At 53.7% G+C, this 17,037-nt stretch overlaps 1 protein-coding gene across 7 annotated transcripts in view; it reads left to right on the forward strand.

Annotated features, from left to right (window-relative positions):
- KRIT1 (KRIT1 ankyrin repeat containing) overlaps nt 1–16,930 on the forward strand; it is a 34,881-nt gene extending 17,951 nt beyond the window's left edge. For all 7 annotated transcript variants that reach the window (XM_039912844.1, XM_029070469.2, XM_029070470.1 and 4 more), the window contains 9 exons: nt 2,667–2,823; nt 3,770–3,877; nt 5,458–5,614; nt 8,056–8,207; nt 9,442–9,608; nt 10,075–10,162; nt 12,143–12,355; nt 13,145–13,261; nt 15,922–16,930. In XM_039912844.1, the coding sequence (XP_039768778.1) occupies nt 2,667–2,823; nt 3,770–3,877; nt 5,458–5,614; nt 8,056–8,207; nt 9,442–9,608; nt 10,075–10,162; nt 12,143–12,355; nt 13,145–13,261; nt 15,922–15,990 (1,228 nt within the window). In that variant the 3' untranslated portion in view covers nt 15,991–16,930. The remainder of the gene's footprint in view (nt 1–2,666; nt 2,824–3,769; nt 3,878–5,457; nt 5,615–8,055; nt 8,208–9,441; nt 9,609–10,074; nt 10,163–12,142; nt 12,356–13,144; nt 13,262–15,921) is intronic.
- Nucleotides 16,931–17,037: the final 107 nt, after the last annotated feature.

Genomic DNA, 17,037 nt, shown 5'->3' on the forward strand with positions numbered 1-17,037 from the left:
ATAACGGTGATAATAATGGTTGTTTTGTTGAGCTTGGGAAAGTACAGTTCAACCCAGTTGGTAGCTATGTTCCCTGCCTCCGTGAGCTTACAGTCTACAGGGAGAGACAGACATTAATCTAAATAAATTATGGATATGTACATAAGGGCTGTGGGACTGAGGGTGGGATGCATAGCAGATGCTTAAAGGGTACAGATCCAAAAATAAATAAATTTTGGTATTTGTTAAGCGCTTACTATGTGCTAATCACTGTTCTAAGTGCCGAGGGGGATACAAGGTGATCGGGTTGTCCCATGTGGGGCTCACAGTCTTAATCCCCATTTTACAGATGAGGTAACTGAGGCTCAGAGAAGTTAAGTGACTTGCCCAAAGTCACACAGTTGACAAGTGGCGGAGCCGGGATTAGAACCCATGACTGTGTTCAGTGCTTTGGCTGACATTAACAGTCGCGATGGATAATCCCAAAGCTGGAATTTGGACACAACCGTGTAAAGGGCAAGTTAAAGCCATCAGTATTCAGAACAAGTTGTAAATCTATCAAAGGCGATGAGGTTTTTCTCTTTTTTATAAGTTTTATACTAAAAACGCTCTCGAGCTTTGGCAGCCGTTCTCGAGGTAAGTAGAGTCTCGGATGTTTGATCTACCGGGTTACGAGGGAGACTTTGGGTTAGAGGATCCTAAACCTTATTTCCAGCTTCTACTCTCAAAGAAGACACAGAAAGAGATCATCTTTTTCCCTCCTAGAACTTTGTGCCTCTGTTTTCTCGTTCTTTTGTTTCCCCCTCATCCTCCAAAATACTCTCCAGCTCCTTGAGGTTTTGTTTGGGTGCCTTTGAATTATAATAATAATTGTGGTATTTATTAAGTACCCTTTTATGGTATTGATTAAGCACTACTCTGTGTTGAGCACTTTTCTGAGCACTGGGGTAGACACAAGTGATACGAGTCAATCAGAGATGCCTCTTTTGAACCGAAGTAGTATTCTACAAGATGGGGTAGGTATAGATGATCAGGTCGGATCCCATCCCTGTCCCAGACGGAGCTCAATCTAAGAGAGAGGGAGAGCAGGAGGAAATTGAGGCCCAGAGAGGTTAAGACTTGCCTAAAGTCACACAGCAAGTCGGCCAGTGGCAGAGCAGGATTAGAACCTGGGCCTCCTGATGCCCAGGCCTGTGCACTATCCACTAGACCACTTTGTCCCTCCCAGCCACCTCCAAGAAGGCTCTGAGGCTTTGGACTCGAGCACCTGCTAGACTCAATTCTTCTATTGTAGTCACTCGCCCCAGGAGCCAGCAGACTGCACTCGCCACGGCTCCCCTGGGCCTGGGGCCGGGAGGTTGGGGCAGGGGAAGCCTGGGGCCCGGCAACAGCACCTGCTACAGAGGCCAGAGCTGGCTGTGGCTTCTTAGGCCAGGATGGCGACCAGTGGCCCGGCTTAAATTTTTGTTTTCTTCACGAGCCCTAGGGGCTCTGGGGGATATCGTCTGGCCCTTAATCTGTCCGTTGGAGTGAGAGGTCCGCTGGGAGTGCTCAGCCCTCGGGGATCTGGGAAGGACTTGAGAGCCGTGGCACCTGCAGGCAGAGAGCTCTTCCCATATTATAGTCCCCGAGCCCGAGAGGCCGCTCCTTCTTCAGCCATTGGCTTCTCGACTTCCCAGAGCTGGCAGAGCTCAGGGTCGAATTGGAACCAAATCTGAGATTTGGATTCAGTGACCTCCACTAGTGAGGTTGAGCAGGGCTGGGCAGTTCAGGGGAGGAGAGCGGTGGCCCTGGCTCGGAGCGGGAGGAGCCCGGCCACGGTGATCCCAGCTTGGAGCCGGAGGACCCGGGCCACGGCGATCCCAGCTTGGGGCTCAAGGAGCCAGAACCGGCCCTGCCGGAGCGGCGAAAAGCCCGGAGGCTGCTCCTAGAGCAAGCAGTAACGGCCACAGTTGTCACAGTTTGGTGAATTTACCGAGTTTGTTTTATCATCCTCATCTTTCCTCGCGTGTCCTCCCCTCATCGCCCTGTCCTGCATACCACCGGGGCCAGAAGCCCTTTTAGGAGCCGGGAACCATGTCCGAATTATCGTCCCCAGGCCGGCCTCATCTGCCAAGAAAGGCCCGGCAAATGCAGTTGGTGGGATTGAGAAGTAGGCAGACACCTCCCCCACTCCCCCAGCTACTCCCGGAGAGAGCCCGGTGCAAAAGTCTGGGGTCACGTAGATGGGCGGGGAGGGATCCTGGGGAGGTTGAGGAGCCAGAATTCCACTCTGGGCCTGAGCCTCATGACACAGTGCCTAGAAAATCGTAGAAATCTTTAGGATATTGCCTAAAGGAGAAGCAGTGTGGCCTAGTGGAAAGAGCATGGGCCTGGGAAACAGAGGACCCGAGTTCTAATCCCTCTCTGTCACTTCCTGCTGTGTGACCTTGGGGAAGTCATTTGACTTCTGTGGGAGTCAGTTCTCTCATCAGCAAAATGGGGACTCACTACCTGTTATCCCTTCTCCGTAGACTGGAACTTGATTATCTTGTATGCACACCCCAGCACTTAGTACAGTGCTTGGCACATAGTAAGTGCTTAACAAATAGTATTTTGTTTTTATTACTATTTGGGATTTGGAGACAAGATTAACTATAGATTATTTTTGTATCTCTTTTCCCCACTCGGCCCTTCCTTTTCCATAGGTATGGGAAAGTGGAAGCCACTCGAATGCTGTTGGATAAAGGGAAGTGTAATCCAAACCTCCTCAACGGACAGCTGAGTTCTCCTCTTCATTTTGCTGCCGGAGGAGGGCATGCTGAAATAGTGCAGATCCTGCTACAACACCCAGAAATTGACCGAGTAAGTGTTCTTCTTGAAGTAAAGCATGGACCGTACTGTAGCCCTTCAGATGCCCCGGGAGCTGGGGAATTGTAAAGCCGTTGACCTGACGGTGATGGCAGTCAGCTTCCAAGATGTCCCAGCTGCATGGGCGGGACTGTGGTGGGTCAGGGAGGGGAAGGAGACCCGAGCCGAGCGGCCTCCGACGAGAGGAGAATTGGATCACTTAGCCCCGGGGGCAGCACCCAGAGGTCCGGGATTCGGTCCAGGCGGCTGTTGGGGGTGACTGGTCTGCCATAGGTGACAGCAGGAGAGGAGAGCTGGTGGCCTGCGGATGGTTTAGGTAGCCAAGAGGAGGGTAGGCTGGAGTTCCACGTTGGGAGTAGGAAAGGCACCAACCTGGTTTTGCCACACCTGTGGCACCCCAGAGGGGAAGCCCGGCTTCGCGTCCTCTCCCCTGAGTGTCCCAGTGAGGTCATCTGATGCCTGCCCCTCTGATGGCTCCTCAGGCTCCATGGCGTGAGGAACCTGCGTAGCGGGAAAGCTCGGGGGGCAGCTGGGTGGCTCCACCCAGAAGTCCCTACGGTGGATAGGGGCCGCTGAGGCAGGAGTCTGGAGTCAGAAAAGCAGCCGGAGTCTGGACCCAGCCGGGTCTGCTCAGTGCCTGCCCCTGGCAGCCCCCTTGATCCAAGCTCTGGCCGGGGAACCAGGTGTGTCTGTGCTTTCTGGAAACCTAGATTCCAAGCAAAGAGCAGGAAGTGCAGCTTACGGAGAAGCTGTGGGAAGGGAGCCAGAGAGCCCGGGCTCCCTGGGCTGGATTCCCCGGCCAGGGCGGGAAAGAGCACCATCCCCTCCCAGCACGCCGTCAGAGTCCCTCTGCCGGAGATTGCCGATTCTCCCGAAATCCGAGGGGGAAATGACCACTCTGCCAGCCGGGACAACTCGATGCTTCTGTTCATGTTTGCAGCACATTAGCGACCAGCAAGGAAGATCTCCGTTAAACATCTGTGAAGAGAGCAAGCAGAACGAATGGGAAGAGACGGCAAAGCTGTTAAAGGAATCCCTCAATAAACCCGTAGGAGCTGGGGTCTTTCCATTCCATTTAAAAAGTCCTGACGCTCAGGCCAGAACTTCGAATCAAGGGAGGGGGAGGTGAAGAGAGCCGGGGCCACTGGGTCTTTTAGTCTGTTGCCCGTTGGCTGGGCACTGGCAGGCTACAGCATGAGTGCGAGGTTCACGTGTGCCAGCTTTGAACCCGGAAACCCAAAGATGCCGTGAAACTGTAGAGCCGTGTCCTTTGACAAGCAGGGGGAGAGTCCTTCAAAACCTTTCAATATTGACGTGCCCTTCCAATTTCCTACATGATCGTGGTACTCTACTCATTGGGAGTTTTATCACCTATTTTTCCATCTGTGGTGCGTTGGTCAGCAGCTGGGACCTAGGGAAGGCATTATTGCCCTGGATGATATTTCCTCTGGTAAACGGTCCCGTAGACCTCTATTTTGAGGGAACCAATATAGAACGCTTCCCATATAGGAGAGCTACTCTTCTAGACTAAGTTACATTTCAAGGGCAGTTCACTCCCTCGATGACGGGTGGCCATGGTGGAGAGCGGGAGAGGGATGCCCCTCTGTTTAGTGGCAAGATCATAGACTAAATGGTTCTGGTCCCGGTGACTTAGGGCAGTAGTGCTTAGTACGGTGCTGTGCACACAATAAGCACTCAATAAATACCATCGTTGGGTGGCTGCCATTTTTCTACCCAGTGTTGGAATTGCTTGTTTGGGCCTTACCTCCCCTGGGCTAAGGCAGTACCCTCTGACAGATCCTCCCCAGCTTGCTTCTCCATCCCCCTGGCAGTGGCTGGCACCCCTCTCACCCTCCCCAAAGGGTACAAAGCCTGGGGCCCTCTGTCGTTTCCCCCGCTCCCACTCCCCGAGCCACCGGCCTCGACTCGGGTGGTTTCCCTCGAGGAATGCTTATCCCCTCCATCTCTTGACCGCCCTCTCCCACTCTGACAGCCCGCTGTGGCTAGAAGAGTTTTCCTCCCTGGGCCCCAGAGTGGGCGTGTCCTCATCTCAGGGGCTCCCAACCCTCCACCTGCTACTTTCACGATTCCACTGGTCGGCCCACTCTCTCCTCAGTCAATCGATGGTATTTATCGAGTGCTTACTGTGTGCGGAGCGCTCTACTAAGTGCTTGGGAAAATACAGTATAATAGAGTTCCTCTCCTCGTCAACCCCCCACATCCACTCTGCTTCAGCACACCTGCCCTTGGCCAGCTAGCTCTGCCATCCTGCACTGGCTTATCCCATTCCCACCTCCCAGAACTGTGCCAGGGACACCCCAAAGTCCAGGAATGGCGCCCCTCCCACCCCATCCTCCTCCACCCCTTCTTTTCCCACACTCCACAGCTTGGGGCCTCCTTTCTCAGTCGACCCCACTCTTTCCCCTCCCTCTGGTCATTACCTTACTCTTACCAGGCCCATGGTGATTGTATCTGGGTTTGGTTTGTTTAGGGTCAGGCCCCCCTTGTTTTTTCTGTCACGTGCCCTCCGAGGATGCGTGTGGCAACAGCCCCACGGGCATCCCCCACGAGCTCTGCGCGAGGACCAGGCCGGGCCCATGATACAGTGTCTTTTTTGGTCTGGCACAGTACGAGAAGGTGCGGATCTACCGGATGGATGGGTCGTACCGCTCGGTGGAGCTGAGGCACGGAGGCAATACCACAGTCCAGCAGATCATGGAGGGCGTGCGCCTCTCGCCGGAAACCCAGCAGTACTTCACCATCTGGATCTGCTCCGAAAACCTCAGTAAGAGAGCCCCCGCTTCCGGGAAACGGCCCCCGTAGGCCTCTCTCGTCATCACGGAGGGATTTCGGTTTCTTTGTTCTCTTAGGCCGTCAGCCCATCAGTCGGTGGTATTTGCAGCATGGCTCAGTGGAAAAGAGCCTGGGCTTCGGAGTCAGAGGTCATGAGTTCGACTCCCGGCTCTGCCACTTGTCAACTGTGTGACTGTGGGCAAGTCACTTAACTTCTCTGTGCCTCCGTTCCCTCATCTGTAAAATGGGGATTAACTGTGAGCCTCACGTGGGACAACCTGATTACCCTGTATCTCCCCCAGTGCTTAGAACAGTGCTCGGCACATAGTAAGCGCTTAACAAATACCAGCATTATTATTATTATTATTATTAACTGGGTGTGGAGCACTGCACTAAGCATTTGGGAAAGTACACTACAACAGATCTGGTAGACTCGATCCCTACCCACAGATAGCTTATGTCCTTGTAGCCCTAAGCCTAAAATGACTCCTGCCGGTTTTCTTTGGGCCTTTGGGACTCTCTCCCACACCCCTGTTCTGTTTTTTTCTGTGCTTCAAATGCACTGTTGTAAAACCCAGAGACAGCCCGTGCTGTGGATATTTGCCATGGCAGCTCGCCTAACTAATAAAGTGATGTTTTAGCTGTCTCAACCTTGCTTAGAAAACCAAGACAAACCAAGGAGAAATTTCCAACAGCGAATAACAACGATGATAAAAATCGGGCTATTTATAAAGTGCTTACTCCGTGCTCAGCCCTGGGGGAAGATAATGGATTACCAGATCGGAAACTCCCTCTCCTTCCCGGGGCTCACGGTCCGAGAGATATCTTATCCTCATTTTACGGGGAAGGAAGCCGAGGCCCAGAGAGGTTAAGTGACTGGCCCAAGGTCACCCAGCAGGCCAAGTGGCTGAGTGGGACTGGCTGGAACCTGGGTCTCCTGCCTCCCAACCTCGGGCTCTGGCCACTAGACCGCTAGTCCACGGCCCTTCCCTCCGCAGCAACCCCAGCCTCCCTCCTACCTAGTCCCACCGTGACCCCTGGACCTTCCTTTCTCCAAAGTACCTTTCACTGTTGTCCTTTAGGAGACACAGGGGTTTTCCCAGGTAAAATGTGTTCAAATAGAGCTTTCTTTCCTCTTCTTTTTCCCTTCATCCTGTCTTGGTCTTCTCTTCAGGCTTAGAGAAGCAGCGTGGCTCAGTGGCAAGAACCCGGGCTTGGGAGCCAGAGGTCACGGGTTCTAATCCCGGTTCCACCGCTTGCCAGCTGTGTGACTATGGGCAAGTCACTTAACTTCTCTGTGCCTCAGTTACCTCATCTGTAAAATGGGGATTAAAACTGGGAGCCCCACGTGGGACAACCTGATCACCGTGTATACCCCCAGAGCGTAGAACAGTGCTTTGCACATAGTAAGAACTTAACAAATACCACCATTATTATTATTATTAGTCTGTAAACTCCTTGAGAGCGGGGATCGTGTCAACCAACTCTTTGGGGTTGTAGTCTCCCAAGGGCTCGGTCCAGTGTTCCGCACACAGTAAGCGCTCAGTAAAGACCATCGATGGATTCGGGCTCTGTCTTGAAGGCGGCTGAGTCTCTTGTGGCCACCAGTGATCTCACTTTCCAGTCAAGGTTGGCCAGGGCCCTGCCCTGCTGATGGCCCGGCCGCAGCCCCAGCCCCAGCAGACACTCCCCTGCTTTGGCCTCTTCCCCTCACCTCAAAACCTCTGGCCCTTCCAGAGGTGACATTGGAGAAGCAGCGTGGCTCAGTGGAAAGAGCCTGGGCTTGGGAGTCAGAGGTTGTGGGTTCTAATCCCGGCTCCACGACTTGTCAGCTATGTGACCGTGGGCAAGTCACTTAACTTCTCTGTGCCTCAGTTCCCTCATCTGTAAAATGGGGATTAAGACTGTGAGCCCCACGTGGGACAACCTCATCACCTTGTATCCCCCCAGCGCTTAGAACAGTGCTTTGCGCATAGAAAGCGCTTAACAAATACCATTTTTATTGACTCTTAAATTTAAGCAGCTATACTTTAAATTTGAACCTTGATATTTACATACTGTGAAGTAGAATTCAACCCCTGATTTGTGCTAGCAGTACTCCGTTCTAATAACAATATGGCATTTATTAAGTACCTACAATACACTAAAAGCTGGGATTGATAATAAAATTGTTAGATTGGACACCGCACCGTCAATCCATCTTATGTCCATTTTACAGAGGAGGAACCCGAGGCCCAGAGAGGTGAAGGGACTTGGCCAAGATCGGGCAGCAAACCAGTGGCAGAGCTGGGATTCGAGCCCGGGTGTCGTGACTCCCAACCTGGGTTGCTTTCACTAGACCCCGCTGCCTCCCGAACGGGCACGGGATTCAGATATGAGCCTGTCCCTGATTGGTTTTCAAGTTCTCCGTCCTCACTGAGAGGTGTTTTTCAGGCCTGCAGCTGAAGCCTTACCACAAACCCCTGCAACACGTTCGCGACTGGCCGGAAATCCTCGCCGAGTTGACCAACTTGGATCCACAGAGGGAAACGCCCCAACTTTTCCTGAGAAGAGATGTGAGACTCCCTCTGGAAGTGGAAAAAAAGGTTTGCTTGAAAATCCTACCGACCACCAGCCTGGGATAGGATACAACCCCCGTCCATCTGCTTCGGCCCGGTGGGAAAGCCCTCTGCCGCACCTCTCCTCCCCCTCCCCTGCCCCTTGAGAGGCCTACCCCTGGTCTCCGGGCTTTCCCCAGGCCAATGTTCCCAGCACCTTGTTAATAGGCCTCCTTTGATTCACTCGTTCGATCGTATTTACTGCGCCCTTACCGTGTGCGGAGCACTGTTCTAAGCGCTTGGGAGAGTACAGTATAACAATAAGCAGACACATCCCCTGCACACACAAGCTTACAGTCTAGAGGGTCTTTAGCGGCCGTCTAATTTTCAAAATCTCACCCGTATCCGGCTGTCTCCAGGGTAGAGAGTAATTGCACAAGGGGAGAGGGGCTGCAGGGGAGAGGCCCCCGGAGGAGGGGAGATTGGGAAGAGCAGCGTGCAAGCACAGTGGTCTTTCTATTCTGTCCCGCTCTGTACGGTTCCTGGTCGGGGAAGAGAGGGCATTGGGAAGAGGGAACAGAAAAGCATCTCGGCTCAAGCTTTTGCCCTCCCGGGCCTGAGCTGTGGCCCTCACTGGGGACGGGTAGCTTCCCTTCGGAAGATGAGGAGGGGGAGAGAGGGAGAGCCTCAGCAGACAGTCACTGAAATCACAGTTTAACACCCAGCCGCACTGCGGGTTGCAGAGCGGTGAGTGGCGTGAGCAATCTGTTGGGCTGTGCCCACTCGGCTACCCAGACTAGGTGGGGCCCAAGTAGTGAAATACACTACACCCCAAAATATGGGGTGCCTAAGCCGAGACGCTCCTGTGCAGGTGTTGGTGGTGGGGAGGTGACTCCACGACCGGGACTTCTCATGCCCTCCCCAAGCTCTCTCCAGAGTCGACTCCCCTGCTTCCCCTCTAACGACAGGTCTGGGTAGTCCCTGGACTAGCCCGGGGACTTTGCCGACCCTGCCGGCTCGCCGCTAGGTAACTGAGCTGCAGTCAGAGCCCCGGGGGTGCCCTAGGAAAGCCTGCTGGGGTGGTTCTCTTTCCCTTCCCTTTAGGGGTACTTTGATCTGAGCCTCCTTCCCCCCGACTCCCCACAGTGAACTCGTAATTCATCCCGTGAGCAAGACACTCTGAAGCCCTCACTAAAGCTCCATGGATTAGGCATGGAGGGCGTAGGGGTGCTCCAGAAGGGAAATGCAATAGAATAACAGCCTTGTTCTTTTCCCTTCGAAGATCGAGGATCCACTCGCTATCCTTATTCTCTTCGACGAAGCCAGATATCACTTGCTGAAAGGCTACTACACATCTCCGGACGCCAAGCTGATAACTCTGGCCAGCCTCCTGCTGCAGATCGTCTACGGAAACTACGAGAGTAAAAAGCACAAGCAAGGGTTCCTGAAGTGAGTCTACCCGTTGAGAGGCCAAAACCCTTTTTAGGAAAATGACCCGGACAGCAGAGGGAAGTGTGGATGGGAGCGGGGAGAGGCTGGAGGCAGCGAGGTCTGCGAGGAGGAGGCTTTCATTTAGGGCCGTGGCTGCCGGCACCTCCCCGCAACTTTCGTCACCAGTCACCGTAGGTGACGGGGGGCCGTGCTTGCGGCCTTTGCCCGGCCAGGTCTAGCCCCCGGGACGCTCAGTGGCTCGGTGGCTGGCCCGGGGGGCTGAGGTGCCGCACCCCGGGATTGGCTCTCTGAAACCTGCCGCTGTTCCAGCTGACATCCTCAGCCCGAACGGAACGATCGGCCTCAGCCACTCCTTTCAGACGATTTCCAAGTATTGGTTTGGCAGCTCGTTTGGGGACTCGCGCGGATTAAAACAGATTAGAAACGGCTCATTTCAAGATTACGTTGGGGTTTGTATTTTCAGTGAAGAAAATCTCAAATCCATAGTGCCCATTACCAAACTGAAGAACAAGGCGCCTCACTGGACCAATAGAATCCTTCACGAGTACAAGGTGAGCCCGCCAACCCACAGCCGAGCAGAAGTGCCGTCACTCTCGCTCAGACCCTCAGTCCTTTCCCTCTTCTCTCCGGACACTCCCCTGATCCCTCAATACCGTTCTTAACATTAACAGCATCTTTCAGAGGGGAGAAAGGGTTTCACTGGGTGAGTATTCAATTCTGAAAAATGTACAGTCCTGGAAGCCACAGCAAAGGCAAGTGGATAACAAATATAAATTTAAAGGGACTCAAATGAGAAAAATCGGCCTCGTTTTAACAAATTCTAGGTAAAGTATAAGAAATAAGTTCCTTGGGTTTCACAAAGTGTGTTCATTCAATCAAATCTAGCAGGAAGTCCAAGATAAATCCTGTGCCCAAGAGCAATCAAACGTTCTGGAGCTCGAAAGTCCTCCGGGGATTTCTGAAGTGCTGAGGCCACACCGAGCTCTTATTTGGGTTGCCTTGATTTAATGGCACCAAGAAGCTGCAGAAATTGATGTAAACTTCACAAGTAATTTTCTTCCACATCAGTAGATCTGAGGTCACTCAGAAAAGACTGGTGGCTTTTCTGTGGTTTTTGTGTCTATCCGCCCAGTAAATGAATTTCCTGGCAAAAAGCACAAGGAGATTCTGAGGAATGACTCATCCCAGACAGCGGTCGTTTATTGATCGGATGGCCACTGCCATTCAAGGTGACAGAACCTCAACCCGTATCAGAACAACTAGCGCTAATTCATCTAAAAAGCAAAATCCCTGTACTCTCCAGAATCCACAATTGAAATTGCCCCGGTCATTGTCCGCAGGTGAGAGAGAGCTCCTACTTGCATCTTCTGTATGTTCCCTGAGCACCCAGTTCAGTGCTGTGCACCCCAGAGGAGCCCAGCCCTGCTCTTGCTACTGAGGGGATGGGGTCAGGGGACCAGGGAGAGGAAACAGGGAGGGGGTGCCCTGGTGGGCAGGCTCTTCTAACCCTTTATTTAGTGACTGCGTTTGATTTGATGTGCTCTGCACATAGTAAGCGCTCAATAAATACTATTTAATGAATTTGATTCCCACTGCGTAGCCGATAATGTATCTTGGAACCTTAAAATGGCTGCATCCTGCCAGAGGGAGCGAAGCATGTTTGAAACAACCGGATCAGAAAGTTCGATCTGGGTCAGCAGCCCTCTCCAAACCATCGGCTTATTGCTGGAGCTAAGAAAACTTTTTGATTTTGTCATTTTTGCCAAATTAGAAGAGGGGTGTTTTTAAAGTGCAGGTTAATAATAATAATAATAATGTTGGTATTTGTTAAGCGCTTACTATGTGCCGAGCACTGTTCTAAGCGCTGGGGTAGACACAGGGGAATCAGGTTGTCCCACGTGGGGCTCACAGTCTTAATCCCCATTTTACAGATGAGGGAACTGAGGCACCGAGAAGTTAAGTGACTTGCCCAAAGTCACACAGCTGGCAAGTGGCAGAGCCGGGGTTTGAACCCATGACCTCTGACTCCAAAGTCCGTGCTCTTTCCAGTGAGCCACGAGGTTCTTCTCATGGTCTTTCCCTTATAATATCCTAAAGCGTCAGTGGCTCCTAGAAGGGAGAAAAGAATTGCGGAGTGAATATTTGCTTCACAACTGTTGCCTGTTAAAGTCATTCAGTCAGGAGTTTTTACTGAGTGCCTTCTGTGTACAGAGCACTGTACTTGATGCTTGGGCGAGAGCAGCAGAGTTGGTAGGCACGGTCCCTGCCCTCAGGAGCTCTCAGTCTACTTGGTGCAGAGCACTATACCGAGCGCTTGGGCGAGTATAGCAGAATTAGTAGACCCAATCCCTGCCCTCGCGAGAAGCCTCCAGTCTGGCAGGGGAGATGGACACAGAAATAAGTGGAGTCATAAGTCAACGGGACACGAGCATTTTCAGTGCTCGTTTTTGAGGGAACCATGTCTTTTAAGGCTGGTTTCATTTTTATGAATGAGCTCTCTCATTGCTGCCCTGCTCTTCTTTTGCCTTCAGAATCTCAGCGCCAGTGAGGGGGTCAGCAAGGAGACCCATCACCATCACCTCCAGCGGATGTTCCTGCAGAACTGCTGGGAAATTCCAACCTACGGGGCGGCTTTTTTCACGGGACAAGTGTTCACCAAGGCGACCTCCAGCAGCCACAAAGTCATCCGCGTGTACGTGGGCGTGAACGTGAAAGGGCTCCATCTCCTCAACATGGAAACCAAGGCAGGTCCCTTGGGCCCCAGGCCCACTATCTGCCCAGCGGACCGGCCAGCAGGGAGAAACTAGGCCCTCGGCGAGGAGCCTGGGGATTTCTCACCATTCAGAATCACAATCATTCACTGCCGTCGTCCTGACCCGATTCCCGAGGCTGAAGCCTTAGTTAATGGTGCTGTGGCGGTCTCCCCGGAGCCCCGGGGCCAGGCCGGAAGGCCCGGCGCCAGCACGGGGAGTGGGATGGGACAGCTGTCAGATCATGTGGGCGGGGAACGGGTCTTCCAACTCTGTTGTGTTGTACTTCCCCAAGCGCTTAGTACAGTGCTCTGCACGCAGAAAGTGCTCAGTAAATGCAACTGATGCTGTGATGATGATGATAACAACTGGGGTATTTTGTTGAGCTCTCTCTATGCACCAAGCTCTCTGTTAAGTAAGCGTTGGGGTAGGTACAGTCAATCAGTTTGGATACAGACCTTGTCCCAAACGGGAGTTCACAGTCAAAGGGGGAGGGAGAACAGAGACTGAATTCCGCATTTTAGAGTTGAGGAAGCCACGCCCCGGAGAAGTGAAGTGTTTAGCCAAGCTCACGCGTGGGCCGAGCCAGAGGTAGATCCCAGATCTCCCGGCTCCCAGGCCTGTACCCCTTCCACCAGGTCGGGCCGCTTCTCTCCGCCACCTCAGCTTTAGAGCGTATTCACCGTGTCCCGGGAGAAACCACAGAGCCGTGACTTAGCAAGGGCGAGAGAAGTCAGTGATGATAACAAGTGTCCATTCTTATTTATGTCTCCTTTCTCGCAGACGTTACTCATCAGCCTGAAGTACGGTTGCTTTATGTGGCAGTTGGGAGATGCCGACACCTGTTTTCAAATTCATAGTCTGGAAAACAAAATGAGCTTCATAGTGCATACCAAACAGGTAACTAACTTTGCCTCCACTGTTTCCTTCCCCTCTGATCCGGCTGGCTCTCGACCCGGTCCTTAGCCCCATCCTTCCCAAGTAAAGTGATACGCTCATTCCATACAGCGCTGTCTTCCACAGGAAACACTTGACCTGTGGACGTGGCCTTTTACTGGTTCATGTCTCAATGGAGTAGCCAAAACCCAAGGCCGGGAGGCAAGTGTTTCATAAGCGCAGTACACTCGGTCAGTCCTAGCTGTCGGTCATTCCTTCATTCAGCAGTATTTATTGAGCGGCTTACTATGTGCAGAGCACCGGACTAAGCGCTTGGAGTGTACATTTTGACAACAGATCGAGACGATCCCTGCCCAGTAGCAGGTTCACAGTCTAAATGGGGGAGACCGCAAAGCAAAACAGAACAAAACAAGTAGTCTGGCACAGACATCGTCCAGATAAATAGAATCATAGATATATACACCTCATTAACAAAATGGAGAAATATATACAAATATGCACAGGGCTGAGAGGAGGAGAAGGGGGAATGGGGAGGGAAAGAGAAGCAGAGGGAAAAGGGGGGCTCGTTCTAGGAAGGCCTCCTGGAGGAGGTGAGCTCTCAGTAGGGCTTTGAAGAGGGGAAGAGAGTTAGTTTGGCGGAGGTGAGGAGGGAGGGCGTTCCAGGACGGCGGTAGGACGTGGGCCAGGGGTCGACGGCGGGACAGGCGAGAACGGGGGACGGTGAGGAAGTGAGTGGCAGAGGAGCAGAGTGTACGTGGTGGGCAGGAGAAAGAGAGAAGGGAGGTGAGGTAGGAGGGGGCGAGGTGATGGACAACTCTGAAACCAAGAGTGAGGAGTTTTTGTTTCGTGCGGAGGTCGATGGGCAACCACTGGAGGTTTTTGAGGAGGGGAGTGACACGCCCGGAGCGTTTCTGTAGGAAGATGATCCGGGCAGCGGAGTGAAGAATAGACTGGAGTGGGGATGACAAGAGGAAGGGAGATCAGAGAGGAGGCTCACAGTAATCCAGTGAGGATATCATGAGAGCTTGTACCAGCACGGTAGCCGTTTGGATGGAGAGGAAAGCGCGGATGCTGGCGATATTGTGAAGGTGAGACCGGCAGGAGTTGGTGACGGATTGGCTGTGTGGGGTGAATGAGAGAGCCGAGTCAAGGACGACACCGAGGTCGTGGCCCTGGGAGACGGGAAGGACGGTGGTGCCGTCCACAGTGAGGGGGAGGTCGGGGAGAGGACGGGGTTTGGAAGACGAGGAGCTCCGTTTTAGACACGTTGAGTTCTAGGTGTCGGGCAGACATCCAGGTGGAGACGTCCTGGAGGCAGGAGGAGATACGAGCCTGGAGGGAGGGAGGGAGGGAGAGAGATCCGGGGAGGAGATGTAGATTTGGGCGTCATCCGCGTAGGGACGACAGTTGAAGCCGTGGGAGCGAATGAGTTGGCCGAGGGAGCGAGTATAGACGGAGAACAGAAGAGGGTCAAGAACTGTCCCTTGAGGAACCCCAACAGTTAGTGGATGGAGGGGGAGGAGGAGCCCGTGTAGGAGACCGAGAACGAACGGCCAGAGAGGTAAGAGAACCGGGAGAGCACGGCTGGAAGTGCTGGTCAGCTTTCCTTCCTTCAAGTTCAGAGTGAGTGCCTGTATCGAGAGAAGCCCCTCCTTGTGAAAGACCCACCCTTGGGGCCGCCCAACCTCTTGGGCCTCCGAGTTCCGAATGAGCCTCAGACCCTGGCTCGGCTCAGTGCCGGGTGGCGGGGGAGGAGAGACAGTCGATTCCCGAGCTGATCTCCAGATCCCGTCTGGGCAGCGACCCCACAGCGCGGACATCGGTAGTCGATCCCTTCTCCGACACCCCTCCCGTCAGTCTATCAACGAATGGCACCTACTGAGTGCCAGGCGCCGAACCGAACCCACCGGCGGCAAAAATCCACATTCCCTGCCCTCGAGGAACATGGCGCTGTAATTGGGGGAGGCGGACGAAAACGATGTAGAGGGAGCTGAAGCCAGAGGAAGAACAGGTTTAAAGCAAGAAGAGAGGTACGGGAATGGGTGCTGGCACGGGTGGTGGTCCTGAGAGACCACGGCTCCGGCTTTAATTGCCGTCACCCACCCCACCGGGCTTCTGGCCACTCTCCCCTTCCCGCTTCCCGAATTTCCGCTCGGGCCGAGGGGGTCCCGGGACTCCGATGGGGAGCCAGGGCCGTAGTGCCAGAGGCTTGAGAGGGCCCGGGCAGTGGCAGCCGTGGCACGTGCTGGAAGCCAGGGAAGGGGCAAAAGCTACTCTTCCTACCGTGCCCCTCCCGCTGCAGGAACAAGGGGCCCTGGGCTCCGAGGCCCCACTTTGGCTGCAGACCACACCAGAGGAAGTGCAAACCGCACGCGGGGAAGGTAACGGCGGGGGCTCTGAGGTGGCTCTATCCTGGCAGGCAGCGAAGGGAAGCCCCCTCCGCCGCTTGGCCGGCAGAGAAACCCGAAGCGGGGTCCCGGGGCCAGCGACCCATGCCTACGGGTGACCGAGCCCCCGGAGAGACTCTGCCCGGAGCTTGGAGGGCGGAAAGATCTGGCGCCTTCAGACCTCCGCCTTGCCAACGTTTGCGTGTCGGCGCTCGCCGGGTCCCGGGGCGGACTTGCCTTGCGCCCCTTTGCAGACGCCCCGTTTTTGTGTTGCAGGCGGGCCTCGTGGTACAGCTCCTCATGAAGCTGAACGGGCAGTTGTTGCCCCCCGAAAGGAACGAATGAATACGCTTCTCCGACCCTCGAGTATTGTCCGGGCAATCCAACCGGATTTTCACGGAGAGAGCTCTCGGCTCTGTAGAAATGTGCCATTTTTGTATCGTTTTATGTTGTACAGGATCTGCGTTTTAAAAAATTGGAATATGCCAGCTATTTTTATATGATGATATTCTCTTTGCGCTCTTCTCGTTTTTGAGATAAACACGAGATTGCCTCTGTTAAGACGTGTGTTAGATGTAGTCACGGAGACGAAAACCCTGCGGGTTTTGGGACAGTCGAGATCCTTCAGGCCCCATAATCGACCTGAGAGCCGGCCTGTGCTTTGGTAGATTTCTGTAGGTTAGTTCAGAAACTAACGGCGCCTAGACTTGCTTTTTTGACCACGTGCCCAACCATCAGCAGAGTGACTCAGAGCGATTTCTTTGTAAATCTCTGCAAATGTTGTGCAACTGTTTAAAGACTCACATTAAAACTGCCAGTTCCGAGGCTTTCCAGGTAAAGCGGCTTCCTCTCCGCTCCCCGCCACCGAGAAGCCCGGCGCGGTCGTTCAACCCCTGGCCATCTGTCAGAGATCCCGCTCCGGCCTTCCGACGCCCCGCGAGACGGGGAGTAGCCGATCCGGCGCCCCGCTCCGCCCCGCCTTCCCCCGCGTCCGACGACACACCTCGGTTCCTCTGGAAATCTGCAAGGGGCAGACGGAGGGCCGCGGAACTTGACGGGACTCGGTGTGTGCCAGGGGCTGGCAAGGAAGGACGCTCCACCCACCAGCCGCTCTCCGGGCCGGGCTGTGGGTTCAGACTCACTTCTCCTTCCTCAGTGTCCTCATCTGTAAAATGGGGATAATAATAGAATATTCGCCCTGCCCTGCCTCACAAGGTTGTGAGGTCAAAAATGAGATACGCAATGTGAGAGTGCTTTGAGAATAAAAGTGCTGTATAAAAATGAAGGTGCCGTTATTATACTGAGGATTTTTTCCAGCTTCAAGTCCTGCAGCTGCCGCATGTACCGTCTTTGGGACCGGTCATGGGTTTATAATAATTATTATCATGGTAT

This window comes from Ornithorhynchus anatinus, chromosome 8 (assembly GCF_004115215.2).
Source record: "Ornithorhynchus anatinus isolate Pmale09 chromosome 8, mOrnAna1.pri.v4, whole genome shotgun sequence".
NCBI classification, from domain to species: domain Eukaryota; kingdom Metazoa; phylum Chordata; class Mammalia; order Monotremata; family Ornithorhynchidae; genus Ornithorhynchus; species Ornithorhynchus anatinus.